Source organism: Arachis ipaensis, chromosome B9, assembly GCF_059453495.1.
Source record: "Arachis ipaensis isolate K30076 ecotype BB chromosome B9, ASM5945349v1, whole genome shotgun sequence".
In the NCBI taxonomy this organism is placed as follows: domain Eukaryota; kingdom Viridiplantae; phylum Streptophyta; class Magnoliopsida; order Fabales; family Fabaceae; genus Arachis; species Arachis ipaensis.
Window position 1 is genome coordinate 128,103,457 of NC_142444.1, and position 27,564 is coordinate 128,131,020.

Genomic DNA, 27,564 nt, shown 5'->3' on the forward strand with positions numbered 1-27,564 from the left:
TATATATATATATTTTTTTTTTTTTAAATAGCCACCCAAATCTTTTTTGCTTTTATTGAGCGTTTTAGCTGACCTAATACTTGTTGCTGAATTGTTAACATGGTTGTTAAATTAATACTTGATATGTAACGTATACTTCGGCAATCAGAACAGACAAATTCGAAATACAATACAATCAAATAATAACAAACCCAACAAATCCGGACGAGCTATGCTAAGCTTGGAAATGTAACCAACAATTCAAACGTTATCAAGAAAGATAACCTCGGCAGAAGCGGAGAATCCCGAGATACGCTCTAATCAAACAAACCTAAAACGCCTATATAAGTAGATAGGTAACCTCGGAAAATGATAGGTCACATAACTCACTCTGATTTATTATTATCATTTCTCTTACTTCATATTCTTACTTGAGCGTCGGAGTGCTTTTTGCAGGTGCTTCCGCCGCGGTGTTCCAAGCCCAACCGACGTATAACTCTTCCACCTAAAGCTCGGTATACAGTGGAGGAAGTTGTCATACCTCGGACTCATACGCACGGAACATTTGACGCCCACTGTGGGCCGCGAGTTAATCTAACCCCACTATTTCTCCTACATTACTCTTTGGTATTTTCTTTTGTGTAGGATTTTCCACCCTCCAACATGGCCGATAATGGAGTTCACCAGCTCACTCAAGCCGAGCTTCTGGCCCAGATGGCAAAACTCCAGGCAGAAGTTCGAAGGCTTTCCGAGCTTTCCAACCAAAAGAATGACGGAAAGCACGAAGACGGAAACCCTAAAAGCTCGACCTTGGGCAACACAAACCCTCTAAGCATCACCCCACCAAAGGAGAAGCTAACGTTAGACAATCCCTTTTCTGAAGAGATCACCAATTTCCAAATACCGAAGAACTTTGTGCTGCCTACCTCCCTGGAGCCATATAAGGGGATTGGTGACCCCCGAGCTCACATCAAAAAATTCCAATCTATGATGTTTTTTAATGGTGTTAACAATGAACCCATACTTTACCGAGCTTTTTCCACTTATCTTGATGGTGCTGCTTTGCTCTGGTTCTCTAAATTGTCTGCAGGTACAATTTCTTCTTTTGAACTGGCGAGGTCTTTTATCGACTATTTTGCCACCTCAAGGATATACGTGCACAGATCAGACTACCTCGGCACAATCAAACAAGGACAACATGAGAGCCTAAAAGACTACTTAACTTGATTTGCCGAGGCCACTATGGAGATTCCGAACTTGGACCTAAAGTCCACTTACATGCACTCAAGACTGGCCTCCTACCTGGCAAATTCTGAGAAACAATCGCAATTACCAAACCCAAGTCATTGGAGAAATTTCGAGAAAGGGCCGTAGGACAGATGGTGATTGAGGAGCTCTGAGAAGCCTAAAAAGCGGACAAGCAACCGACTAGAAGAGAGGAGGAAAAGACCTTCAAATCGCAGAGCAATAAGGAGAAAAAGAAACCCTTCAAGCTCACACAAAAGTTCGATACCTACACCAGATTCAACAAGGAACACTCAATGCCAAAATAGTGAAACCTCCCACTCGGGCAGAAAGCTATCAAGATCAGCGATTCATAGATAGAAGTGAACACTGTACTTTCTATCAGAAGTACGAACACACAACGGACGAGTGCGTAATAGCCAAGGACTTGCTAGAAAGGTTTGCCCGGCAAGGACTTCTGGATAAATATGTCGAGGGGCGAAAAAGCAAAGAAACAAAAAAAGAAGCAGGATGAATGACCAACAAAAAAAGAAAAAGGGAAATGGACAACCCCAGACCTACCAAGAAGAATCATAAACTGCATATCGGGAGGGTATGTAGGAGGAGGCGAATCAAGCTCGGCCCAAAAACGGAGTTACCGAGCAATGCTGGCAATAGAAGGAACAACACCTACAACAAAACATAACACGGCAGACCCGGAGATAACCTTCAATCAAACCGACCTACCTTCAACAGGCTCAAACCTCGACGACCCAGTAGTAATATCCATCCAAACAGGTGAATTATTGGTAAGAAAGTACCTTTTGGACCCAGGTAGTAGTGCTGATGTATTATTTTATTCAACTTTCCTAAAAATACAATTATCTGAAAAAGCTATGCAATCCTCATCAGGAGAACTGGTTGGGTTCTCCGGAAAAAAGGGTCCCGATAAAAGGACACATATGGCTAAAAACAACAATGGACAACACCCCATTATCAAAAACTATTGATGTCCAATATCTCATAGTCGATTGTCCCAATCCTTATAATATTATCCTAGGAAGGCCCGCCCTGAACAACTTCAGAGTGGTAGTATCCACTTTACACTTGTGTGTTAAGTTTCAGGTACAAAATAACAAAATAGCAACGGTACACTTGGATCATCAACAAGCTCGGCAATGTTACAACGCTAGCCTAAAGAAAACCAGCATAACACAGAGGACTGACCAAGAAACAAAAGCAATTCATACCACAGGTGAGGTATTATCTCTTGCGGAGCTGGACCCTAGGGAGGACTTTCAAGAAAGACCTCAACCAACAGACAAACTCCAAAAGATTCCTCTGACAACAAAGGCCGAACAATTGACTTATATCGGCCGAGCACTAGAAGGAGAGGAGAGATCGAAGTTAATAAGGGTGCTCCAAGACAATGCCGACCTATTCGCCTGGACACCAGCAGATATGCCGGGAATAGATCCAAATGTAATCTGTCACAAGCTCGCCATAGACAAAACAAGTAGACCAATTGCCCAGAAGAAAAGAAACCTCGGAATTGAAAAAATGAAAGAAGCTCTTGAAGAGACAAAGAAGCTCCTCAATATCGGCTTCATCAAAGAAATCCGCTTCACCACATGGCTCTCAAATGTGGTAATGGTAAGGAAAAACTCAGGTAAATGGCGCATGTGCGTCGATTTTACAAATCTAAATAAGGCTTGTCCAAAAGATGCCTATTCTTTACCTTGCATTGATAAATTGATAGATAATGCTTATGGGTTTTAAAGCCTAAGCTTCATGGATGCATACTCTGGTTATAACCAGATCCTCATGCACCCAGAAGACCAAAGCAAAACGGTTTTTATAGCAGAACATGGAAATTTTTGTTACAAAGTAATGCCGTTTGGCCTAAAGAATGCAAGAGCAACATACCAACGGTTGATGGACAAAGTTTTTCACCAACAAATAGGTCGGAACATGAAAATCTACATAGACGATATGGTGGCGAAAACCTCAGCACAAGGCTCACATTGTGACGACCTACAAGACATCTTCAAACAAATCCGAACATATAAGATGAGGCTCAACCCAGAAAATTGTGCATTTGGAGTTCAAGGAGGAAAATTCCTCGGATTTATGCTAACTTCACGAGGAATCGAGGCAAATCTAGAAAAATGTGAGGCTATCCTCAAAATGAACAGCCCAAAGACAATAAAAGACAATAAAAGAGGTACAACAACTGGCAGGAAGGATAGCCACACTGTCACGATTCCTACCTACAGTAGCAAACCAATCATATCACTCTTTCCAGACAATCTCCAAAAACAAAAAATTCAACTGGACAGATGATTGTGAGCGATCCTTCACCGAGCTCAAACAAATCCTGTCATCTCCACCAATCCTCCAGAAGCCAAAACTCGGTAAACCATTATTCTTATATCTATCAATTTCTAACTATGCTATAAGCTCGGTATAAGTCTCTGAAACAGGAAAAACACAAAGACCAGTGTACTTTGTCAGCAGAATACTTCAACCGGCAGAAACCAGATACCCGAAGATAGAGCAGCTCGCATTAGCACTAGTCACCACAGCAAGAAGACTGAGGCAATACTTCCAAAGCCACACGATCATAGTAAGAACAGACCAACCGTTAAGACAAATCCTCACAAAACCCGAGTTAGCTGGACGATTGATAAAATGGTCTGTCGAGCTTTCTGAATTCGACATACAATATCAACCAAGAAAGACCCCAAGATTGCAAATACTGGCTGACTTCATCTCCGAGCTAACAACCGAAGACAACCAAATAGGACAAAGCTGGAAATTATATATGGACGGTGCATCAAACAACGAAAGAAGTGGAGCAGGCGTAACACTTAAAAAGGGAGAACAAGTTATGGCCGAAAAATCACTACAATTCTCCTTTACAGCAAGCAACAACCAGGCAGAATACGAAGCTCTCCTAGCCGGACTAAAGCTCGCCCAGGACTTACAAATACCTCAACTCAATGTATACTGTGATTCACTACTCGTCGTACAGCAAATCAAAGGTGACTTCCAGGTAAAAGATCCTTTGTTAGAGAAATACTGGCTTATAACAAAAGATCTAATTTCAAAATTTCATAAGTTTGAGATCATACACATAAATAGAGAACAAAATACAAGAGCCGACTTTTTATCTAAGTTAGCAACAACAAGGCCACCATTACACACACCAGCACTTTCACAATTAACACTCGAAAAGACAAGTTTTGAATTAAATGGTGTATTGAGTATTACACAGGAAAGAGATTGGAGGACACCGTTCCTCAAATATATTAATGCAAGAATCATCCCAAAGGAGGAACAAAGCCCACAACTCTTCTGAAAAAGAGCAAGCTACTACACAATAGTCGGAGGTAACCTATACAGGTGAGGATTTTCACAACCCCTCCTCAGATGCATAAGCAAGAACGACGCCGAAACAGTAATGGCAGAGACACACGAAGGAGTGTGCGGAAATCACATTGGAGGCCGAGCATTATCTGCCAAGATACTACGAACAAGGTATTATTGGCCAACAATGAAAAGAGATTTCATAGCCAAAGTAAAATCATGCGACAATTGCCAAAAGCACACCACTATCTCAACAACACCCGTCGAGAAATTACATACCCTGGAGGTAAGCTGACCTTTCGATAGATGGGGATTGGATATCCTCGGCCCCTTCCCGAAAGTGCCAGGACAGGTAAAGTTTCTTTTGGCATCCATTGACTACTTTTCAAAATGGATTGAAGCACAACCACTAGCACGAATAACAGCAAAAAAGGTGAGGTCTTTCCTTTGGAAAAACATTATATGCCGCTATGGCATACCAAGAGAAATAATCTCTAACAATGGAAGACAATTCACAAATCATAACCTCGCCACCTTTTTACAAAACTTCAATATAAAACATCATTTTAGTTCGGTCGAACATCCACAAACGAATGGGCAGGTAGAATCAGCTAACCGAGTTATTTTGCAGGCCTTAAAAAAGAAGTTGGACGATGTAAAAAGCGAGTGGGCCGACCTTATACCGGAAGTCCTATAGGGCTACAACATATCAATCCAGTCAGCAACAGGAGAGACCCCTTTCAGACTAGTATATGGAGCAGAAGCTCTTATACCCGTCGAAATCGGAACGCCAACCCTGAGAGCCGAGTTATATGATCAAAAAAGAAACAACGAGGCAAGATCAATCGACTTAGATCTCATCGATGAGGAAAGAGAGATAGCAAAAATAAGACAACAAGCAATGAAGCAGCTCTTGCAAAAGTGACACAGCAAAAGAGTGATTCCCAGAACATTCGAAAGTGGAGAACTTGTCCTCAGAAAAACAGAGGAAGCAAGAAAACCCCAAACTCATGGGAAGTTAGCAGCGAATTGGGAGGGCCCATTTCGAATAAGCAAAGTTCTCGGCAAGGGAGTATACCAACTAGAGACACTCTTGGGGGATCCAATATCGAGAAACTGGAATGTATCCTCTTTGAGAAAATATCAATCATAATGTACGTCAAAGCGGATGAAGGTACTCTTTTTCCCATTTGAGGTTTTATCCCAATAAAAACAGGGTTTTATTCAAAGGATTTTAATGAGGCCGGACGCCATATCTTATTCTTTCAAATATCCATCTTAGCCAATTCTTGCAACAAATATGGTCCATAAGGACCGCCATATCAATTATACAGAAGACATCTACTGAAGATATATATATATATATATATATATATATATATATATGTATGTATGTATGTATGTATGTATGTATGTATGTATGTATGTATGTATTCAAAACACTAAACTGAGCTTCATACTCGGAAAGAGTCATAACAACCAAACTACAAAGTCGATAATACAAAAAATAGACAAGGGCCAAGTCCTCGGCAATATTCAAAAAGAACATCAAACAACCAAATTCGAAAAACAAAACAACAAACTCATTCTATCTTATCCCCAATACTTGAGCTGTCACTTTGCTTGTTAGCTTCATCATCAATCAACTCCCCGTTAACAATGATCTTGGTCGCATCAAGCTTGCCAACATCCACCTCAGGAAACAGAACTTGGATCTAGGAAGCAGCTCGCTTGAAACCTTGGACAAATGCCTCATACACCTCAGTCTCTAATTCCTTCACTCGAGCTACAAGTTGACAATTCTCAGATTTCAAAGTCTTGGTCTCCTCGGCAACTGACGATTGAAGCCGCTTCTCTTCTTCAAGCTCGGTCTCCTTCTGTCTCAGAGAAGAGAAAAGCTCAATGATTGTCTTTTCCTTCTCTTGAACAGCAGAAGACAGCTCAGTAACATTCACAGAGTCTTTCACCTCGGACTCGACAGCAAGCTCCTGAGCGCTCCCGATAGCAACTACCCTAGAACCAATTACCTGCAATATGAAATAGCAGTCAATTCGGCCAAAAGGAATCAAGACAAACAAGAATAAAAGAACGAAAATACCTGAAGGAAATGACTGATCCCAGCCTGGCCAACCTCATCAATCATTTTTGAGTCCTCAGGGAAGCGACACAGTTCGTCAGCAAGGGTCGCAAAAGGAAAAAACCTCGACCACAAAGACCTCATGTTGTCATCCTCATGGTACGCATGAAGCCTCTTCTGCGACTCATAGGCAGCCTCAACAAGCGGCAAAATAGGAGAATCCCCCTCCTTACTCTCCCCATATCAACATCTTTCCTCGTCCTCTTCCTCCTCTGACGAGGATTAACCTCGGTCTGCACAGCAGCACCTTCCTTTTTCACATTGGTCGTCGACCCCTCCTTATCGTTTTTCTTCCGCTGATTGAAAAAGGATTTTAGCCCAGCAGTAGTGATGGTTGGCGCCTTCTCAGCTACAAAAACATAACAAGAAAAGCAAAACATTAGAAAAACAACTACACCACAACATCAAAAAACATCACCAAGGCCGATTACCTAAATAATCTAACACTGCCTCCTTATCTGAATCCCACTTTAACAACTCCGCGACTGACAACAATACTCCAGACTCCAACATCTCTAATAAAAAGTCCAAAACAACATTATCATCGGACACCCTATCATCAACATCTAGCACCTCGACAGGCTCGGGAGACCAAGAAACAGGAAACCCCTCTTCTAGAAATTCATTCAAATAGAACGGAAACTCTTCTTCAATGCTCCTAACCTTAACGAACATAGTCTTAAAGTCCTTATATGAAGATTTATACAAAGAGAAAATAGAAAGACGGGGATGGCTACTAAAATTTACCCACAAACCACGCCTAACTCCTTTTGTCTGAAACAAAGAGAAGAAAACCCTAAGAGAAGGAGGATTTTCCAGAATTTCCATCAAAATTTCAAAAGAATGGACAAAGCCCCAGGAATTAGGGTGTAACTGTGAAGGAGCACAATTTAACCAAAACAAGACACCATATTCAAAATCTGTGAATGGAAACCGAACATCTAACTCAGTCAACAAACAGGAATAGATATAGAAATAAGAACATCCATCAACCCTTTCACTCACACGATCATTTTTCCCACAAGGTAAAATCTCTATTCTTATGTTATGACCTTCTCTGACTCATACATCCGACCCCAAAACCCTCACAGACTCAAGATCACTAAACCTAGAAATACAACATCTGACTTGCTCACTAACCCAGCTACAGGGATCGTCCTCTGAAACAGTGACCTTACACTTTTCCATAACTAGTAAAAACAGCAGGAAAAAATAAAAAGTAGAGGAAGATGAAGGGGGACCATAATACTTCAAAGCCTACCCTTTCCACTCATTTTCTCTGAACACAGAAAACACAGGGTATAAGCTAAAACAAAACAAAATTGGGGCCTTCGATAAGACAAGCCAGGTAATAAAACCATGGGAAGTGAAACGGTTTTCACCATTTATAACCGACTCAATCCTGGCCACTCATTAATTACAGCAGCATCCAACAGCCAGAATAGCACCGAAGATTGTGCCACACTTTCAAATCAATCATTTCATCTGGCACGGGAAACGAAGCGCTAATTAAATGCTCCAGTTCCACTTTCCAAGAAAACCAAGGCAAGCTCGGGGGAAAGAAACACCTCCGAGGACATATTCTCGGCCGAGGTACACGGAAAAGACAAAAGCTCGCCTTTGTTTTTTTTACAAACAACAAAGCAAGCTTGGGGGCTATAATACGTAACGTATACCTCAGCAATCAGAACAGACAAATTCGGAATACAACACAATCAAATAATAACAAACCCAACAAATCCAAACGAGCTACGCTAAGCTCAGAAACGTAACCAACAATTCAAACATTATCAAGAAAGATAACCTCGGCAGAAGCGGAGAATCCCGAGATACGCTCTAACCAAACAAGCCTAAAATGCCTATATAAGCAAATAGGTAACTTCAGAAAAAGACAGATCACATAACTCACTCTGATTTATTATTATCACTTCTCTTACTTCATATTCTTACTTGAGCGTCGGAGTACTTTTTGCAGGTGCTCCCGCCGCGGTATTCCAAGACCAACCGACGTATAACTTTTCCACCTGAAACTCAGTATACAGTGGAGAAAGTTATCATACCTCAGACTCATACGTACGGAACAATACTAATAATTTTTTTTAATAAAAATGTTAGCACTTTAACATTTTTCATTTTTCCCTCTTTTTATTTTTATTTTTATTTATGAATACAGCTAGCTCTTATGAGAGCGACATGAGATGTGATCGATCGATAATATAATAAAAGTTATGCTAGTGTACATTAAAATTAACTATTAAAATTAATTATTAATATAAAATATATGCTAAAATATAAATACACATTAAAAATAAATTAAATTACACATATATTTATATACAAATATATTAATAACTAATTTTAATGACTAATTTTAATGTACAAATATTATTTTTGATATAACAAATTGTGTGATCCCACTCTTAGTAACTTCAAGTGCAAATGGCTCCCATCAATGATTATCAGTACAATCATGATCCTCACGAGAAGAGAATTTTCTGTTTTATATATTTTTGCATGGGAATTAACTTGACCTAACCGGTTAGCACAATGAATAGAATTTGGAAAACCGAGAATAGGATCAATAATTAATAAATGAATAAAGTACCGTATTAATCCAAATATTTAGACCAATTTTTTTTTAGTTCTTAACAGTTTAAATAATATGTAAGTTAATTTTTTTGATGTGTTATATATTTTAATAAATATTTATTTATTTTAAATTTTTAATAAATGATGACTAATTTATCTAATAAAATAAAAAATAAAAAATTAATTTCAGATCATTAAAATTTGTTGAAAATTTAAAAAATATTTAAAAAATAATGTTATATATTACTCTTTTATTTTTTACACAAAATTTCTGATTTTTAATAAAAGTTAAATAAAAATGAAACTTTCATAAAAAATAATTACAAACTAGCTACATTAATTTTTAAAAAATAAGATATAAAGTGTTTTAATTTTTTTTTTCATATAATTCGAAACCAAATTATATAGAATAAATTTATAAATTTAAAGATCGCTTGACAGATAAACTTTTCAAATTGAAAAATTTTACGATGACACTAATATATGTTTCTATTTTAAATTTGTCACATTAATATTTTAGTTTAGAATTTAGTTAATATAAAAAAATTTTTAAATTAATATTTTAATAAATATATAACAAATGTATTAAAATAAACATCAAATTAAAATGTGACACATCAGAGAGATAACTTACATGTTACTTTAAAGAGGATATATAGAATAGCATTCACCTTATTTTAATTCTAAAATTTTTTTATTCAAATAATTAATAAAATTTTTTTATATTAATGATAATAGTTAAATCAATTTTAGTTACACACTAAAATCAAAAGTTAGATTAATTCTCAAATATATATATGTGTATGTATTATTTGTGTCAAATTTCACTATAAAATAATATTAAATTCGTTTAAATATTAGATATTAAATTATAATTTGATCTAAATATTAAAAATTAAAATAATATTTTAATCTGAATAAATAACAATCTTAAAAATAAAATTTTGATGTGACCATAATCATTAATGTGAGATTTTAATATAATAAAATAATTTCACCTTCCATTCTCAACAACTTCAAAACAATAATTCCTTAGCCAGAGGGTCCAAAAGTCACAAAAATAATAATAATTAGTAAAATGATCATGAATAATCCAATAGCTTCCCATCAAGAAAAAAGTTGGCACTATTTTTATTTTTAATGTGTAAAATTTTAAAATGGTATGATATTTGTCCAATAAAAAACAGAATATATATAGTATCAACAAATAGTGAATTAAGTGTGATAAAATTATTTTTTCTAAAAATTTAAATTTTGTTATTATTTTATCATACGTTATTTATATTTCTTTTTGAGAAATGATAAAGATTGAATTTTAGATTTTTTAATTATAAAAATTTTGCTATTATATTATAAAATTATTTCTCTCAAAAATATAATTAGTGATAAAAAATACATAAATAATTATATTTTAAATATTAAAAGTTAAAAAAAAGGGAGTAAAATGAATGTTGAAACGAGATCAGGTGATGTAAAAGATAAGTTATTGAAATTTCTTGTATGGAAATGGATCCATACATAAGCGTAGAGGCATACACCGTGTATGTGTAAGAAACAAGTTCTTTTTCTTCTATGTTCACTACAGCAGAGGCGGAACATAGCGGCGTTTTTTAAAATGATTAGCGGCGGTTTTAAACCGCCGCAAAATCAAAGACCGGCGGCTCTCCCAACTGCCACGGTTATGGGCGCGGGGGTTATATTCGGCGTCGGTTTTTAATAACCGCTGGCATAACCGCCGCCAAATAAGTATTTCGCGGCGTTCGTTCAAAAAACCGCCGCTAAACGAGGGTGACACAATTACTGGCATGTTCACCGGCGGTTCCAAAACCGCCACAATTCAGTTTGATCTTTGCTTGATGCCGCTTGTTTTGCGGCGTTTTTAGAGCCGCCACAAAACGGTCCAGTTTTTCCGAAACATTCTCTGGCAGTTTGTAACCGCCGCAATCTATGCAAATTTTCCAATTACTTTGTTCGATTTTCCGGCTGTTCTAAACTGCCGCAAAATTAAGAATAATTAAAAAACAGGAAAATAGAATTTTTATTAAAAAAATCGTGTAATTTTTAATATCAGAACTATTTTGTTTTCTTTTTGTGGCTTTTTAGATTTTTGTAATATCTTAAGTGTTAATATATTTTAGATTTTAGAATGTAAAATTGTACAAAAAACAAATAAATTATCTGCAAGCCAAAATAATATTTTCATAAAAATATGAAGAGTACAAATCTCTTGCAAAGAGTTGCATAGTCTAATTTAAAGAAAAAAAAATACTTGATTCGATCCAAACACTATCTAATCCTACTATTATTGTTCACTCTTTCATTCGACGGAACTCATCCCTACAGCGATGTCTCTCGGCAGCTCCTCACCCTGCCTTTGAAAAAGATAAATCAGAGCTCTCTCCATCGCCTGCATCTTTTTCTTATCTGCTGCTGCCTCGTCTTCCATCGCCTTCCTCTTCAACTTCTCGCTTTCCAATTCTGCCTCCAGTGCACACAACTTCCTCTGGGTCTCCTCTTCTTCGACTCTGTTGCCTGGCGCACGTGAATTCGAACCGAAGAGTTGGGTAGGAGTCGGACCGAAACCCACACCACGTACTCTACCCGGTTTCTCTTTACCAAAAACCTGAGCAATGGAGTCATTTTGAGACAACACTCTAGAAGATTCATCCTGTTGCTCAATCTCCTCAATTCTTTCCTACAGACACAAATTAGCAAATACAATCATAGCATTTATCGGTCTATGTCAATAAAAACTCAGTCAAATATGAGAGAAAGATATATGGTTCGAAAGTAATTTATGTAAAACAACCAAAATAACGCACGTCACATAGGATGTTGCTAACACTATAAAAAGAAATAAGGAATAATTTAAATTGATTTATTTCAATTTAAACCTAGCTGTCTCTAAATTACATAGAAGTTTAAACTCTCTAGAAATAACTGAGGTAAAATAGCAAACTTAATAAAAGAAACCAGTGTTGGAAAAAAAATTTTCCGTGGGTCCATTTTGAATTAGGATTGATAGAAACTCATCTTTCAATACCTTCTTGCTGTTTCTAACCCAAGTCCAAACCATTCAGCAAAGAAAAACAGAACAAAATATAATAGAGAACTAAACTATTAACGTATTTGAAAACATAATTTTACCGAAAATTTATGAGAAGTAGTACTTACACCAATTGCCCTTGCTTCCTCATTCATATAGGAGCCATCATTTTTCTTGTGCACTTTTATCCATAGCTCTCCTCTACCAATTCTTCTTCCTTGTTCTTCAGACTGTAACAACAACATTTACGCCATTACCATATTCCACGCAATCAAGAAAACTGAAGTCATATAGATAGTCCAAACAGTGAATAACAAGTGGAGTACCTCTTCTTCCATCCGCCGTGCGAAGCTTTTTGAACCGCCAGTGTGGGTATATACTTGTTTTGATCGATTAGTCGCGTTCTTCTTGCATTTCTCCTATCGGTCCATAAATGCCAAATTAAAAAAACAATTAGATACTGATTTAACAGCACTTAATGCTACATAAAATACAGCACATTCTACCAATGGTATACTGGATTACCTTCGTCTCAGGTTTGGCGCGATATTCTAGGAACTCTCTCCAGTGCTCTCGATCAATTCCTGGCGGACGGTGCTCGATATTCTGCTCAAATGTGAATGTTGGCTCGTAGAAGGCATTATACAACCTCAGCCTAGTTTCCTTCCAAGACCTTCCCATACTTTGCAAAATATATTTCTTGATACTACCTTCACTATCTTCGTCAAAATGAAAAATTTGCTGCACATATAAATGAACAATAAGCAGATTTGTTAATAAAATAAATTTGTTACAAAGGGGTTTTAAATCGTTACAAAGGGGATTTAAATTGAAGCAGATTTGAAATTTTTACTGCACATATATTTCATAATACAATTTGTCAATAATTGAACAATAAGCAAATTTGTTACAAAGGGGATTTAAATCTTTACCTTCACACATTCGTTATACACCTTGTTTTTAGTGGTAACCTTGTGCCAACTTTCCTTACCGATAGGAAATTTTGCGTAGTCAGATCCAAGCAGACCAAGCACCCCACTTAGCAGTCCAGCCTCGTCTCCAATTGGCTGCATTTCGTTGTTGAATCTCAGCACGATCCTTCTCCCATTAGGCCGTTCCATAGCCTCCCTCACGCTTAATCTTGCCGGCTTGACTGTGCCGTCAGAATCTATAAGCAAAATATAAATCCTTATGTGTGCATCCGTTGTTGAAAGTATGCACGAAAAAAATTATTTAACATAGCTCAAATCGATCATAGAAAAATTATAAAATACGTTACCGATTATCTTAACTGTCCAAAATTCTGTAGTCTTGCGCCTTTTACGACTCTGAGCTCCAGAAGCACTAGAGTGGTCGTCATCTTCATGATCACGAGATTCTACCTCTGGAGCATTAGCCTCCAAAAGGGTCTCCTGGCCTAGCTCCGAGTTGTGAACGCTATTTGCGCTCATTTGTGTAGCAGGCCTAGGTTCACTGCGCGGCGGACGAAATGGGCGGGAAGTTGGAGGGATGCCGTCACCACCAGCGGGGAGGACTTGAGAGTCAGCCTGGTGGGAACCTGAGCCCGAAGGTGGAGCGGTTAGAGGTTGCTGACATCCTGGTCCTGATTTTGGCTTTTTCGTGTACCGACCTTTCCTAGCCATCTAAATGCCATAACACCAGTGGACAGGATAAAATCAAGTCAAATTAATATCCAATTAAAATAATTTTTGTGTAACCATGATCGAGTTCGAACAGCATTCATCAACAATTATAACAGAAAAAATCACTGGAGCAGAAGGTATATACATGTTTCATAATCTGGGTTTATAGTAGTCAATAGTAATGATTTGCTACAAGAATTTAAAAGATGCATTTGAACAATATTGCCCGGCACGTCAGAATAATTAGCAATGTGAAAAACTAAATTTTTGACACAGTTATCTAAATGCATTTACAAGCACAATACAAATGCACCAAAATTGGACTATTAAAAATACTACAAGGTCCTGACTAAGAAACCCACCAGCATAGATCTCTATATAAGCATAATTTGTCTGACCTATATATAAGTTACAAATATTTGCTTATCTGAAATAGCTAAATCTTGAAAAGTTAAATAACAAAATCTAATAGAAAAAATGTCCCTGTATGACCTAATTAATCATTAAAACTCTAGTATATATGGACCAAATTTGCTTATCTTGTTGTCGTGTAGCATTATATTATACCATTAAAACAATAGTACTCACTCTTTTGGAACTGCCGAAATCCATTCTTCTTCACTAAGCAACCTTATTTACAAATGTGCCATTTTATTAAAAAAAGAAAAATGAAAAAAACAAGCATACTTTGATTATATAAAAAATAAAATAATGTTTCACCCATGACTCTATTCTTGATTTGTTCATTACCAAAGTCCAAACACAAATAACTTTTAATAATATGTACCAATGGTAACGTGTAAACAGGGGAGAAGTTACAACACATAACACGCTTATTTGCTAACCAAGTAACTATTCCAATTTTATTGTGTATATAACTGGGAGTTCTTAATTCCCAAAATCTCTACCCTTCATCCTTTTTTCCTAATTACATCAAACTCCCAAGCATATTCTGAGTTGATAAAAATGGCATATATGATAAATCAAGTTGTAGATGGCATAAATGCAAGCTTATGATGCATCCAAGTTCATCAAAACATATTAAAGTCAGAATCTTCATGGGTACATGAGAAGCAAGATAATTACAGTAGTAGTAATGAACCTATACTCCACCTCTCATTCTAAATTGTGAAAGTAAACACAACACTTGTTTCCCAACAAGTATTGACAGATAGCAAGAAGCAATAACATTAGAAGATCACAAATGTATTTGAAAGAAATTGGGTTGGTTACCGGGATAGAGAGGGTGGCAGGTTCTGGAACTTGAAATGATAGAGAGAGCGAGGTGACCGGGAGGTTCTGAACCTGAAAATCAAGGATGCGGATGAGCAGTACTCTTCGTCGACAACAAAGACAGAGCAGAATAGTGAGCTAGGGCTTTGTGGGTTTTAATGTGTATAAGGAGTGAGGAGAAGGGGTAGGGCGCAGTAGCTGGGTTTTTTTGAAATTGGGTAAAACCATACCCACTAGTTGTTATATAATGATCATAGCATTGCCCAAATAAAAAGAAAAAATTGTGAGACGCGGGAATGATTATAGCAAGAGGAAATTGAAACAATAAAAATATTGTAGAATCAAAATTTATTACCGCTTCTTTAATTTAGAAATATTAATAATAATAATTTTAATAATAATAGTAATAATAATCATAACAATAACAATAATAATAATAATAATAATAATAATAATAATAATAATAATAATAAAAGTTTCTCTTTAAACCATTTTAAACCTTTTGTATTAACTAATGTTAAGTATATCCATTTTATAAGAAAAAAATATTTAATTTAAAGTAAAAATCCATTAGTACAAATTTTATTATTTATCATTAAATTTTATTTACCAAAATACCCGTTAAAAATTTATTCTTTTATTGATTAAATTGTATTTTTAATATAATTTAATAATTAGATTATTTTTTTTAAAATACCTTACAAGAATTTTTACGTTTTGGTAAATTATATTTTTACCAAAATTTTCGTTAATAATTTTTTTGTATTTTATTATTAATTATTCAATATCTATAAATAAATTTTGATTGTTATATATATTAACAGTGATAAAATTTTTGTATTTAATGCTAAAATAATATATTTTACTATGGACTTATTGTCCATTTCAGGATCTATCCCATAATTTACAACATCCCTATTATCCTGGTTCTTGATCCAAATTTCTTCCCATCCATTTCTATCACATCTATCTTCACTATGGTTATGATATTTCAGTGGAGGAGAAACTTTTCCCAATTTTGCCGCAGTTCATGGTGCAGCTGGTTCTTATCTTTCTATTTTGCAAAGGATTTGCCATACTTTCTATTTGCTCATACTGTAGCATTTGTAGCATTTAACAAGATTTGAACTTAAATTTTTCACTAGTTATTATTCCCATTTTATTGTTTGCAAGGACTTTGTACTTAAACATAAGCATTCAACACCGTGAAATTGAAATAGTGACAATTTCATGGCAATTGAAACCTTTATTTTTTTGTGTATCTTGAATGATACACGTGCAGCAAAGATTATTCTGCAATGCCTGGAAAATCAAATTGGGCTTGTTGATCATTTGGCATATTTTCATTGCCAACAACAATGAAACTGAATTTGTCCCAAAAAACTTTATATTAATCAGCATCTTGGAGTAGTCAAAATAAAAAAATGCAGAAATAGTTAAAATAGTAGACTAATGGTCTTCAATGCAGCATACTAACAATCCCTAAAAATAATATGAAGCGTTATAAAGTCACGACAACTTCAAAACACAAGTTTTGGGCATCCTATAAATTTGAAACCAAAATTTTCAATTATACTATTGCAATATCCTCAAGGGTTCAGGTATCGTGTCGCCCACATAGATAGGTGCCAAGCATTCTTCTTATCAGGAGACATTCCACTATACGGATATTCATTCTCATCTGGCGTTTTATTGAGGTCATATGACAGCATCGAACCCTTTTGTCCAGCAGAATCAGCCTCTTCAGAGTTATCGGAGGAGACAACGGCCTCTTTCTCCACTGAATCCGGAACCACCTCCCCCGTTTCTACCGATGCCTCCTGAATTTGGGATCGAGCTAATCCTGAGAGGTACATCATAGCCAAATATAAGCACAGAATATCCAGAATCAGTGTATGAACATAATCATACTAATTAAACTACTAAAAAGTTGATCATCTTACGTTCCCATAGTCGTTCGAGTCCATGTTCTATGAGTTTGAATTCCTCTCGTGCTGCAATATCCAGTTCAACAACAAGAGTATTTTCATAGCGTACCTACACAACACACCACCAAGATAATGTAGAAAAACTTTTTGCAAGAACCTGAGATAACCATCTGTCCCATGCCCTTTATGCATATACACATACAGTGTGCTGCCCGCCTATAGTGCAATAATGTTGCCTTGCGGGAGCTTTTCAACCAGAACCCCAAAACAACAAAACCATATATTCACAATGCAACAAATCCAGAATAAGTAAAACGATAAAGAAAAAGGAAAACTTTAATCAGTTCAAAAAATAGCCTTAATCTCATGCTTAGCTGCATGTTCCAAAACATAGCCATACCAATTGAAGAAAGTTCAGAAAAGAAATGCAGCACATAGCTCAAAGATCACAAAAACCAACAGCTCGATCAGTAAACATCCCAATCTCCAGTTCCCATTCTAATGCCACAAACTAACGTCAAGAGTAACCTTCCCCCAGGTACTGCAGCACCTCAACACTGTACTACTGAACCAATGCAAGAAAGAACTGCCTCATTGCCACTAAAATTGCAGCCCCTTACTGCCAGATCACTACATGCTGCTGCAAGCCACCACTTCTCTTCCATATGTCATCATACCATATATGAATATGTAACAGCTACATTCAATCTGCTCCAATCTGCATGCCAGCAGTGTTGCATTAGAGCAGCTAAAGGGCTGCTGGTTGTGCCAGGTTTCCTCCTCGAGCAAATCTTTTCTTCCTCCACATTTCATCCCCTACATTTATTCTTGTTCGATCCCATTACTTTCACAACTTATAGATTTTATCCAGAAGAGAATGCCCTTCTTGTTGCAACTTAGAAATTATTTTATGCATACGGATATACCTTCCTAAATATCCTTCTAATACTTCTCCTTATAGTTAACACAACCCTTCTAAAACTTTTTGCAAGAGGGTCTATATTATATGATTGAGTACAATTATAAACTCTCTATTATATGCTATTATCTTCTAGCAAACATATCTCATCAAGTTAATCTTGCTATACAAAATACAATTAAACTACCCAGCCTCAAAGGTGATTCGCCTTAATGACTCAAATTTATTAACTCTAGAAAGCAAATATCATGGTTCAGTTTTATATACTTTAGATAAATAGCAAGGAAAATATAAACTATTTTACCTTCACCTCGTCAAGTATTTCCTGTGATAACCATGTTTCCGTACTTGTTATAAACTCAAACCCAAATTTAGCCCGGTACTTTCGGTCCCAATGAAGCATTTCCTAAAATTTAAACATAACCATGTGAATATGGGTTTCATTCACGAATAAGAAAAGGATTTACAAAATTAAATCGGGCAGCGGCAAACAAACCCTCATCATTGATCCCGGGGCATAACGAATGGCTCGAAAGAGGTGACTGTGTCCAGAGAAGGCATCCAACCATGATTGTATACGGGACTCTTTGAACCACAACTGCCTTGCAAATGAGATTGCGTCCTCCAATGAAGAGAAAGGAGACGCATCTATCATCTTCTCTGCAAACCAACGGCTTCTGGAAATGAGAAAGAAGTCTCTGCTCTCCAATTTCCCTGAAAGTCAACGGAGATGTAAAGAATGTTCAAGGACAGTATAAATTTTAAATATTGTGAAGACCCAATTAGATAAGAGAATTTTATATAAAAGGATAAATTTTAAAGAATATAAGAAAACTCATTCCATTCAACCTACTGTCTAATGATATACTGTCTAATGATATGACTAAAATACACTCCACTAAATACAACTCAGTATTTTAGGAATCGGCTGCCTCATCACAATCTTCAACCCCGTCGGTAATGGTCTCCTCTAAATCGCCGTCTCTTGTCAACCGCAGGCCTTCGACATCAAATTCAGGCAAGCTAGTCATACAAGACTGTGGATGAAGGTCGACCTCACAGTGTTCATAATCTTCGCCCATGTCAAACAAATCTCTTGGCTTCACATGGACTACTACACTCCATCCGCTCTCCACCTCATCCTCCACGTAGAACACAAGACGCGCCTCAGATGCCAAGATGTACGGCTCATCGTCTTCATGTTCACCGGTGTGAATCGGCATGGCAAAATTGACACAGGTGTGGCCCAAAACATCTTGTCGGATGCCTCTCCCCGACGTGGTATCTGCCCAAAGACACTTGAACAAGACTATAGTGAATTGACCACTGTAGTTAAGCTCGATGATGTCTACTAATCTCCCGTAATACGAGACACCGCCAACAGCAACATTGGCATCCCGTTTACTTGCATAACTTCTAGTATCCGAAGTGACATAAACCCCGCTATTCTGTGTTTTCATCCCTTCCTCCCTTGACATGGTCCTAAATTTAAATCCATTGACGTTGTACGCCTGATAGCGTTTGGCCTGAGCAATTGGACCGCAGGCGAGCCATTGCAACTCGTTCAAATGATTGGTGCTTCCAAATGGGACCTGGCATTGAAACATTAGAGGCAAGAAAGCACCAAAGGGTAGTAGGATCCTTGGATTTTAGAGATTACCTCATGCCTGAGCCAATTTGAAAATCCTCTGTGCACAACACTATCTATGTGAGACTGGGACCTTGTTTTACTTCGCAGTTTTCTCTTTGTGATGGCTCTGTACTCACTGTGCACATAAAAAGATACTTCAAGTTCAGTACCATCAATATCAAATTGGCTCATTGTATAATTTTAGAACCCAAGCTCTATACGTACTCCAAGAATTTCTCTACAGCAATGCAGTTAACCAGTACATGACGATGTGCCTGAAGCTTTTCGGTTGGACTTAGTGTGAAAAATGAAGCTGCCCCGACTGCCTTTCCAACCTCTGGGAACATGTTGGCAATCTCGCTCGGTGGAGCATCGCTCGGACGGTCGTCAACGCGTGTCGGTCGGTTGATCCTAGTCTCCACGTTATCTAGGTATCTTGAACAGAATGTGAGAATCTCCTCGGATAGGTAGCCCTCTGCAATCGATCCTTCTGGTTGGGCCCTATTACGCACGTACTGCTTGAGACGACATAGGTACCTTCGAGAACATAACATAAATTACTAGGTGACAGATATCCTACTAAAACAGGCCGAGAAAGCCTAAGTAGATCTTTACCTCTCGATTGGGTACATCCACCGGTAGTGCACTGGGCCACCGAGACGTACCTCCTCAACCAAATGCACCGTTAGATGAACCATAACTGTGAAGAAGGAAGGTGGAAATATCATCTCCATGTGGCACAGAGTATGGACCACACGATCCTGAAGGAGAGGAAGTTGTTGAGGATCTATAGATTTACTACATATTAGTCGGAAGAAGGCTGATAAATCAGCCAAGACGGCGGACACTGGGGTGGGCAATACGTGTTTTGACGCAACTGGCAACAGATGTTCCATTAGAACATGGCAGTCATGACTCTTCAAACCAAATAACTTGCGCTGTTTTAAGTCAACACAGCGAGAGATGTTGCTAGAGTACCCGTCTGGAAAGACCACATTCTTGATGGTCCTAAGAAAGACATCCTTCTGTGGGTTCGACATGGTAAAGACTGCAGCGGGATACTTTCCACCTTCAAGTGGCCACATATCATGCCTGATTCCCATCAACTGGAGATCTTTACGAGCTTTTAGGTGGCCTTTGGATTTACCGCTCTCGTTCAACATGGTAAATACAATGTTGTCGCACACATTCTTCTCTATGTGCATGACGTCAAGGTTGTGACGTAATTCGTTGTTCTCCCAGTATGGCAAATCAAAGAATACACTCCTCTTCTTCCAGGGTGACTCGTCTTGCAGCACGGTCTGATGTCCGCGTCTTCTTTTACCCCCCACCGCTTGCACCTTGCCCTGTGAGACGGGCACACCCTCCAATTGTCTCAGGATATCCCTGCCAGTCAATTTGGTAGGTGGGGATCTATCCTCTACTTTACCATCAAATCTAATCCGGTCTTGTCTATATCTGTGATCGCGATTCAAGAAGCGACGATGACCCATATAACACCATTTCTGACTGAAGGTGAGTCGCCTAGTCTCGGCGTCCAAATTACACGTGGGGCAAGCTCTCCCGCCGTACGTATTCCAACCAGATAAATTACCCAAGCCAGGAAAATCGCTGATAGTCCACATCAACGCTGCACGCATCTTGAATGTTTTCTTCTGACTGGCGTCGTAGGTATCAACACCGGCCCACAACTGCTTCAACTCATCGATCAGGGGCTGCAGGTATACATCTATGTCATTGCCAGGCATTTTAGGACCGGGAATAATCATAGAGAGTATAAAGTTGGTTTGTTTCATGCAAATCCATGGGGGTAAGTTGTATGGAATAAGAATCACTGGCCATATTGAGTACTTTGAACTGAGGTTTCCGTAAGGATTGAAGCCATCACTGGCCAAGGCTAAGCGAACACTGCGCGGATCGCAAGAAAAGTCAGTATATCTCATGTCGAATGCTTTCCAACCCTCGCCGTCTCTGGGATGCCTCAAGAAACCGTCAGAGTTGGTGCCTCTCTTGTGCCACAACATGTCCACAGCTGTCTTGCTGGACATAAATAATCGCTGCAACCGTGGAATTAGAGGAAAATAACGAAGAACTTTCGCCGCCTGAGGTTTACCATTCTTCTTAACAACGGCGTTGATCCTTACTAAAGCATTCTTCCTGGTCTTTTGCTTCCACCTCGATGCTCCACACCGTTTGCATCTAGAAAGACCGTGGTCGGAACCCTGGTATAGCATGCAGTCATTTGGACATGCATCTATCTTCTTGTACTCAATACCCAGCTTCCTTATGATCCTCTTGGCATCGTGCAAGGTCTTCGGAATCTGTGCATGCTCAAAGGCATCCCCCAATAGCTCTAGAATCAATCCGAAAGCCTTGTTGCTCACTCCGCACATGCACTTTATATGGTACAGCTTGACCAAGAATGACAGCTTCGAAAATCTAGAACATCCCGGATATAATTCCTGCTCGCCGTCCTTTAGCAAGTCTTGAAAGGCACGAGCCTCGTGACTAGGTCCTTCGGATAAGTACGGCAACCCATCCGCAACGGCTCCAGCATGCCCATCCATGGAATCTTCATCCTCATTCTGCAGTCCCGGCAAATTGAATGCGTCGTGGATCATGTCACGCATTTGATCTCCTGAATTTATAGTGGAATCTAGTTCTTCCCTACCGCTGGGTCTCTCGTCTACGATCCTCTCACCGTGATGTAACCAAAAGGTATAGTTAGGGGGAAATGGTTTCATCAGAAGATGATCGTATGCAGCTTCTCTAGTTTGGAAAAACCGGAACCCACACAGAGGGCATGGACAATGTATCATCCCATCGGATGATGCATTGTCAAACGCAAAGTCAAGGAATCTATTCAGTCCATTCTTATATTCTATACTACCCCGTGGCTTTGTAATCCAGCTCTTATCAATGTCTAAATAAATGAATTAGCACATACAAATAGATTATTAGTAAAAAAAAGAAATGGAACTAAAAAAAAGGGGGTGTGTGTTAGGAGAACCAATAACAGTTGATCACAATTATGATATGAGAGAGTACCATACGTAATAAATTCGACAATATATTACAAGCAATACCATGTAGGGAGCGACGGAATAATTCAAAAGAGAAATAGAAACAAAGTTACTTGCATCCCGGATAACATGAAGCACACGAAAGGTATTGGAAAAGAGGCTTACTCATTGCAAAATTCTGTGCTTTCTTAAAAGATTACTGGTAGAAAGAACTGCTGGTTCCAAGTCCAGAAAAAGAAAAGACAAAGAAAAACTTCCTTAAAAATTGAAAAAGAAAACAAGAATAAATTTAAAATTTTAAAAATAAATAAGTCAATGAATATAACTAAAAAATCATAAAGTACAATGAATAAAATATACAAAATATCTTATTGATAGAAGACATAACATAATTGAAATTTAGAATTAAAAAACAATTAAAAAAAAAGCTAGGTGGACAATTATAACAGATAGAGGATAGGATCTTAAAATTGTAGATATATTATGCCTTGTATGCTTATAAGAAAGCCAAATTTTAGTTCCCCTGTCTTCGACTGTGTAAATAGCATATATTAGTTTAGTGAAAAAAATAAATTATTAACCCTTCATTCAGGAATATTTTCGGAAAAGATATATGGATAATATTCTCTAAAAAACAAAGAATCAATGATTAAAGCATTGAAAACACTATTCAGTTAAATACATTTAAATTTGATTCTCATGGACCATCATTAGTTCATGACTCTTATATCACCAAACAAAACGGCATCTTCATGAAAGACCATACACAGTATAAAAACAAAACCAAACAAATGATATAAATCATAAAACAATAAAAAATGCCAATAGTATTCAGTAATGATTTTATATGATAAGAATTATAATTATTTTATCACGGATTATGCTGCACAAAAATAACTTAAAATTTAGAAGTTTAGTTTATGCTATAATATGAAACCATTCTAACAAGATTAATTTTTTTTTTCTTCAATTTTTTTCTCCCTATTCTAAGAAAATGAATGAATACACAAGCTTCTCATCAAGATACTTTGTTTAGAACCATGCCTGATCCATCATTCAAGAATCAATTAATGGAGACTTCAAACACACAAGGTTTGTCTATGAATTTGCTTCGAATCCAGTTGCAATTATTGCATTTACAATATAAGAGCATGACCAAATCCAATAATCCATTCAAATTTGTGATGGATTAGCATGAAAGTATTATGTACATCGAATAAAGTCACTTTATTCAATGACTATTGCTTTCTGTTACGCCAGCAAGATTCAATGCTTAGTTTCCCTTTAATTTAATCTTTGTGTTACTTTCAATTTGATACTATTACATTATTTAAGAGATATTATTCTCAATATTGACTAGATCTTGTCAACTTGAGATGTAACCGTTTGAAAATATCAAATTGAAAGTAGCATTCCTCCTAGTTAGCCATAGTCAATGCAATCAGGAAATTATTATCGACAAGGTCCAAGAACTTGCATCCTATTTAAAACTAGATTAATTTAGGATTCCATATAAGATTATTTAACTAATAATACAATAAAAACAAGATTAAATACTACATAATCAATCCAACCATGACCATATACTTGTTATATAATGAATGTTAACCAGCAAGTATATTGAATTAGATATGTAGAGTTACATCATAACTGTGTTATGCCTATTGCTAAGAGCAAATGAATCAACAAGAGTTTAAGAAAATGGTGCATCAAAAGAGGTGAATTACAGAAAGGGAGCTAGTAGCTATTTAAATCAACTTCTCTACTACTATATAAAGGTCTTGGCTACTTGGGAGAGTTTAACTACCATGCCTTGCCATTGCACTGAAAGGGGGCTATTAACCAGCAAGTATCTTACATTTTCTACTTGTTAGGAATCTATTGGAAAATTTATATAACATCAGAATATAATTATAAAATTATAAACTACAGAGATTTTGTTTTAAAATTTTGATAATACTGTACGAACATATAACTTAATTAAATCTTATAGTCAAATTTCCAGTTACTTAATTGAAAGTTCACTTCAAATCAAACTTTAACATCATGAATCTATATTTATTTTCCCAATTTCAATCTTTCTTTAATGACTTTGTTATTAGCTATGTTCTTCTGTTTATGCAGAGGTTCTTCAGGAAATTAAACATCAACTGAAAATATCCATTGCAAGTTCGTACACATACATGCAGCAAACAAATCTTACTTTTCTTGTTTTGTTACCACTTTTGATTCTTCAAAATGAAAATAAAAACACACACATGATCAAACAACAACACGGTTTCTCATCATCATCCACTTCTTCAATTTTGCCATTGATGATTGATCATAAGAAAAAGGGGAGGAAAAAAGCAACAATGAACAATCAATTGAAAAGAACAGAATCTGTAAAATTAAAACAATAGAATGGTATCAACATGCTCCTCTGATCACTCAAACACCTCAATCTTGTTTCTCAACTCCACACTCATCACACAATGGTATCAATATTTTAATGAAAATAACTAGCATGCGTGCGTGTTTTTCTTGTAATCAATTTTTCGAAAAAAAAAAACTGAATTCTATAATCTTTTTGGAACAAGGATCGAAGCATCATGGAAAGAAAGAAAACCAACGGAATCAACTACAATTAGTTTCAAATTTAGAACATAAAATTGCAGTTTTTTTGCTAACAGTTTTTAGAGTTTTTATGAAACTATAGTTTCTCATAGTAGATTGATCAGATTCTTGGTGATAAGATATAGATATAGCTAAGAAGATCAAGAGATACAGAAGAAAGACAAAGTGAAAAGCTCGTGTGCGTGTAATAAACCTTATTCCAAATTCTTTGTATAGGGAATCCTTATCCCCAATTTGTATTATCTTCTCATCTTAATGAAATTATCTCTTTTTTCCAATCCAAAAAGAAAGCAAAAAATGCAAGACCTAGAAAGCTTCATCTTATCCAAGTTCATAACAATACATCTTAGCCACTCATTCGAATCACAAGAGGGCAATGATCAAGTACTATGTCATCATATTTGTTATTACATCTCCATATAATTTATAAATTTAAACCAATGTCTTGTACTTTACATGATAAAGTTATCAATTAAACAAAAGATGCAGATTATAGAATGCAAAGTTCCTCAATTTCTCCTGTGGAGGAGAGATGCAAACCAAAGAAACACATTCTTGGGTACTTAAAAAAACAGGAACAAGATGCAATAGAGATGCAAACCAAGGAAAGTCATCCCTATAATAATGATAACGACCCTTTTTTGATTCATCTACTCTAACTATCACTTTCAATGCAAAGCACCCATTAAATCAAAAAAACGGGTACCTTCTAATTCCAATCACTCAAGAGCAGCAATTAACCCCACTAAAAGACAGTTAAAATCAAATTTTTTTTTGCAAAATTCTAACCAAGAATGAAAAAAGCAAGAAAAGATCAGAGTGTCAGGACTAACCAGTGACGGGGAGAGGTCGTGATGGGAACTGCGCGACTAGACAGGAGAGAGTATGAGTTTCAGGAATTGTGGATGACAGAGGAAAGCTCGAAAGATTGGGGGTTTCTGCAAATTTGGGGAATTCGATTAATGGTTGTAACAGGACAAGGGGAATGGCCAAATTGAATTGTGATCAAATGCTCACCTGGGTGGGTTCTTCCGCTGATGAATCGGGGCTCTGCGCCTGCTCGTTTGGCGCGCTACCAAAAACACAAGACGCGGATTTCTGAACAATTGGGGGGAATCAAATGCTGGAAGTACGAAACGGGGGGAATTGAAACAATGAATTGAAACCTACTTAGCTGCGTTTCTTGAGGTAATCGCCAGGTATTGTTGCAAAACGAAGGGCGGGCATGTTGCGCGCCTCTGCTCCTGCTTCTCTTCGCGCCAAGAAGGCTTGCCAAATCGAGCGGGCCTGAGGATATATACCCCGAATGAGCGGCGATTTTCACTGCTGGGCCACTATCTAGGGGTGTTTTGCGGCCTCGGTAAAGACCGCCACTCACCTGCGCCGCTATCCTTCGAATGAGCAGCGGTTATGGCCAATGCCATTATTTTGTCGCAGCTATCGTCCGCCTCTGCCGTAGTGGTTATTTTTAATTTAGAGATATTTAAAATCCTTTGACTGAAAATACACTACAACAAAAATTATTTTTATTGATAAATTTTTAGTGATAATAATAACATAATAATCATTATAAATTATATATGTTTTTCAGTTATTAAAAAAATCTTTATTATTAATTGTATAAGTATACTAAAGATAAAATAAATAATCGCCAAAAATGATATTTTTAGTAGTGATAATTTATGTAAAGCAGCGTTTATCATATATATATATATATATATATATATATATATATATATATATATATATATATATTGTTAGATACCAGAAATCAAGGATTACATATTGTGCAGACAATCAATGAGTAAGGGAATTGATCATTGATACCTGAAGTGGGATACATGATAACAATATATGATGACCAATCCTAACTGAACTTAATAACAGAATTAGTTGGTCAAAAGTGAATTATAACTACATTAATCTTGATTCTTTTGCAGACTAAGTTATCTCTGTGCATCTATGATTACTATACTCAACACCCTCCCCCCACCCTAGAAAAAAACTCATGGTCATTTTAGACAAGATCTTAAATTTGCTCTTGAAAATCAATCAAAGGGGGGAGAGATAGAGGTTTGGTCAGAAGGTATGCCACTTGATCCACAGTAAAAAAGTGTATAACTAAAAGCTATTTTTGATTTACTCTCACTCGAACTGAATGTAGGTGCAAATCAAAATATTTTGTTTTATTGGGGAGATGGGATTTCACTACAAAAAAAAATGTCGAA

General features: G+C 36.9%; 4 protein-coding genes across 4 annotated transcripts; 1 reads left to right on the plus strand and 3 right to left on the minus strand.

Moving 5' to 3' along the window:
• The first annotated feature begins 2,181 nt into the window (after window positions 1-2,181).
• LOC148546272 (uncharacterized) lies at window positions 2,182-4,564 on the plus strand. The gene is made up of 4 exons (XM_088499167.1): window positions 2,182-2,856; window positions 3,022-3,427; window positions 3,687-4,258; window positions 4,481-4,564. The coding sequence occupies exons 1-4, from the start codon at window positions 2,182-2,184 to the stop codon at window positions 4,562-4,564; spliced, it is 1,737 nt and encodes a 578-aa protein (XP_088355293.1).
• Window positions 4,565-11,615: 7,051 nt separating this feature from the next.
• Window positions 11,616-13,987, minus strand: LOC148546273 (uncharacterized). The gene is made up of 6 exons (XM_088500314.1): window positions 13,624-13,987; window positions 13,277-13,512; window positions 12,870-13,085; window positions 12,671-12,763; window positions 12,473-12,574; window positions 11,616-11,993 (listed from the first exon to the last, which is right to left on the minus strand). The coding sequence occupies exons 1-6, from the start codon at window positions 13,985-13,987 to the stop codon at window positions 11,616-11,618; spliced, it is 1,389 nt and encodes a 462-aa protein (XP_088356440.1).
• A 2,822-nt stretch (window positions 13,988-16,809) lies between these two features.
• LOC148546274 (uric acid degradation bifunctional protein TTL-like) lies at window positions 16,810-26,185 on the minus strand. Its single transcript, XM_088500321.1, has 5 exons — window positions 26,170-26,185; window positions 18,564-18,781; window positions 18,372-18,473; window positions 17,164-17,257; window positions 16,810-17,063 (listed from the first exon to the last, which is right to left on the minus strand). Exons 2-5 carry the CDS (start codon window positions 18,720-18,722, stop codon window positions 16,810-16,812), a joined length of 609 nt encoding a protein of 202 aa, XP_088356447.1. The 5' UTR covers window positions 18,723-18,781; window positions 26,170-26,185.
• On the minus strand, window positions 18,985-22,627 carry LOC148546275 (uncharacterized). Its single transcript, XM_088500319.1, has 4 exons — window positions 20,313-22,627; window positions 19,923-20,234; window positions 19,728-19,833; window positions 18,985-19,659 (listed from the first exon to the last, which is right to left on the minus strand). The coding sequence occupies exons 1-4, from the start codon at window positions 22,514-22,516 to the stop codon at window positions 18,985-18,987; spliced, it is 3,297 nt and encodes a 1,098-aa protein (XP_088356445.1). The 5' UTR covers window positions 22,517-22,627.
• Window positions 26,186-27,564: the final 1,379 nt, after the last annotated feature.

What these genes read in the sequence shown, in the direction of transcription:
- LOC148546272 (XM_088499167.1), top strand. Translation starts at nt 2,182, where the DNA reads ATGGACAACACCCCATTATCAAAAACTATTGATGTCCAATATCTCATA. An exon ending in GGCTCTCAAATGTGGTAATG is followed by an intron (nt 2,857 to 3,021) that starts GTAAGGAAAAAC and finishes GGTTATAACCAG; the next exon opens with ATCCTCATGCACCCAGAAGA. An exon ending in AAATCAAAGGTGACTTCCAG is followed by an intron (nt 4,259 to 4,480) that starts GTAAAAGATCCT and finishes AGTATTACACAG; the next exon opens with GAAAGAGATTGGAGGACACC.
- LOC148546273 (XM_088500314.1), bottom strand. Translation starts at nt 13,987, where the DNA reads ATGGCTAGGAAAGGTCGGTACACGAAAAAGCCAAAATCAGGACCAGGA. An exon ending in GCGCCAAACCTGAGACGAAG is followed by an intron (nt 12,764 to 12,869) that starts GTAATCCAGTAT and finishes ATGGACCGATAG; the next exon opens with GAGAAATGCAAGAAGAACGC. An exon ending in AGGAAGCAAGGGCAATTGGT is followed by an intron (nt 11,994 to 12,472) that starts GTAAGTACTACT and finishes TTGTGTCTGTAG; the next exon opens with GAAAGAATTGAGGAGATTGA.
- LOC148546274 (XM_088500321.1), bottom strand. Translation starts at nt 18,722, where the DNA reads ATGATAGATGCGTCTCCTTTCTCTTCATTGGAGGACGCAATCTCATTT. An exon ending in CCCCGGGATCAATGATGAGG is followed by an intron (nt 18,474 to 18,563) that starts GTTTGTTTGCCG and finishes TTTAAATTTTAG; the next exon opens with GAAATGCTTCATTGGGACCG. An exon ending in AAATACTTGACGAGGTGAAG is followed by an intron (nt 17,258 to 18,371) that starts GTAAAATAGTTT and finishes TGTGTTGTGTAG; the next exon opens with GTACGCTATGAAAATACTCT.
- LOC148546275 (XM_088500319.1), bottom strand. Translation starts at nt 22,516, where the DNA reads ATGATACATTGTCCATGCCCTCTGTGTGGGTTCCGGTTTTTCCAAACT. An exon ending in TGGATGTACCCAATCGAGAG is followed by an intron (nt 20,235 to 20,312) that starts GTAAAGATCTAC and finishes ATGTTCTCGAAG; the next exon opens with GTACCTATGTCGTCTCAAGC. An exon ending in GCTGTAGAGAAATTCTTGGA is followed by an intron (nt 19,834 to 19,922) that starts GTACGTATAGAG and finishes TTATGTGCACAG; the next exon opens with TGAGTACAGAGCCATCACAA.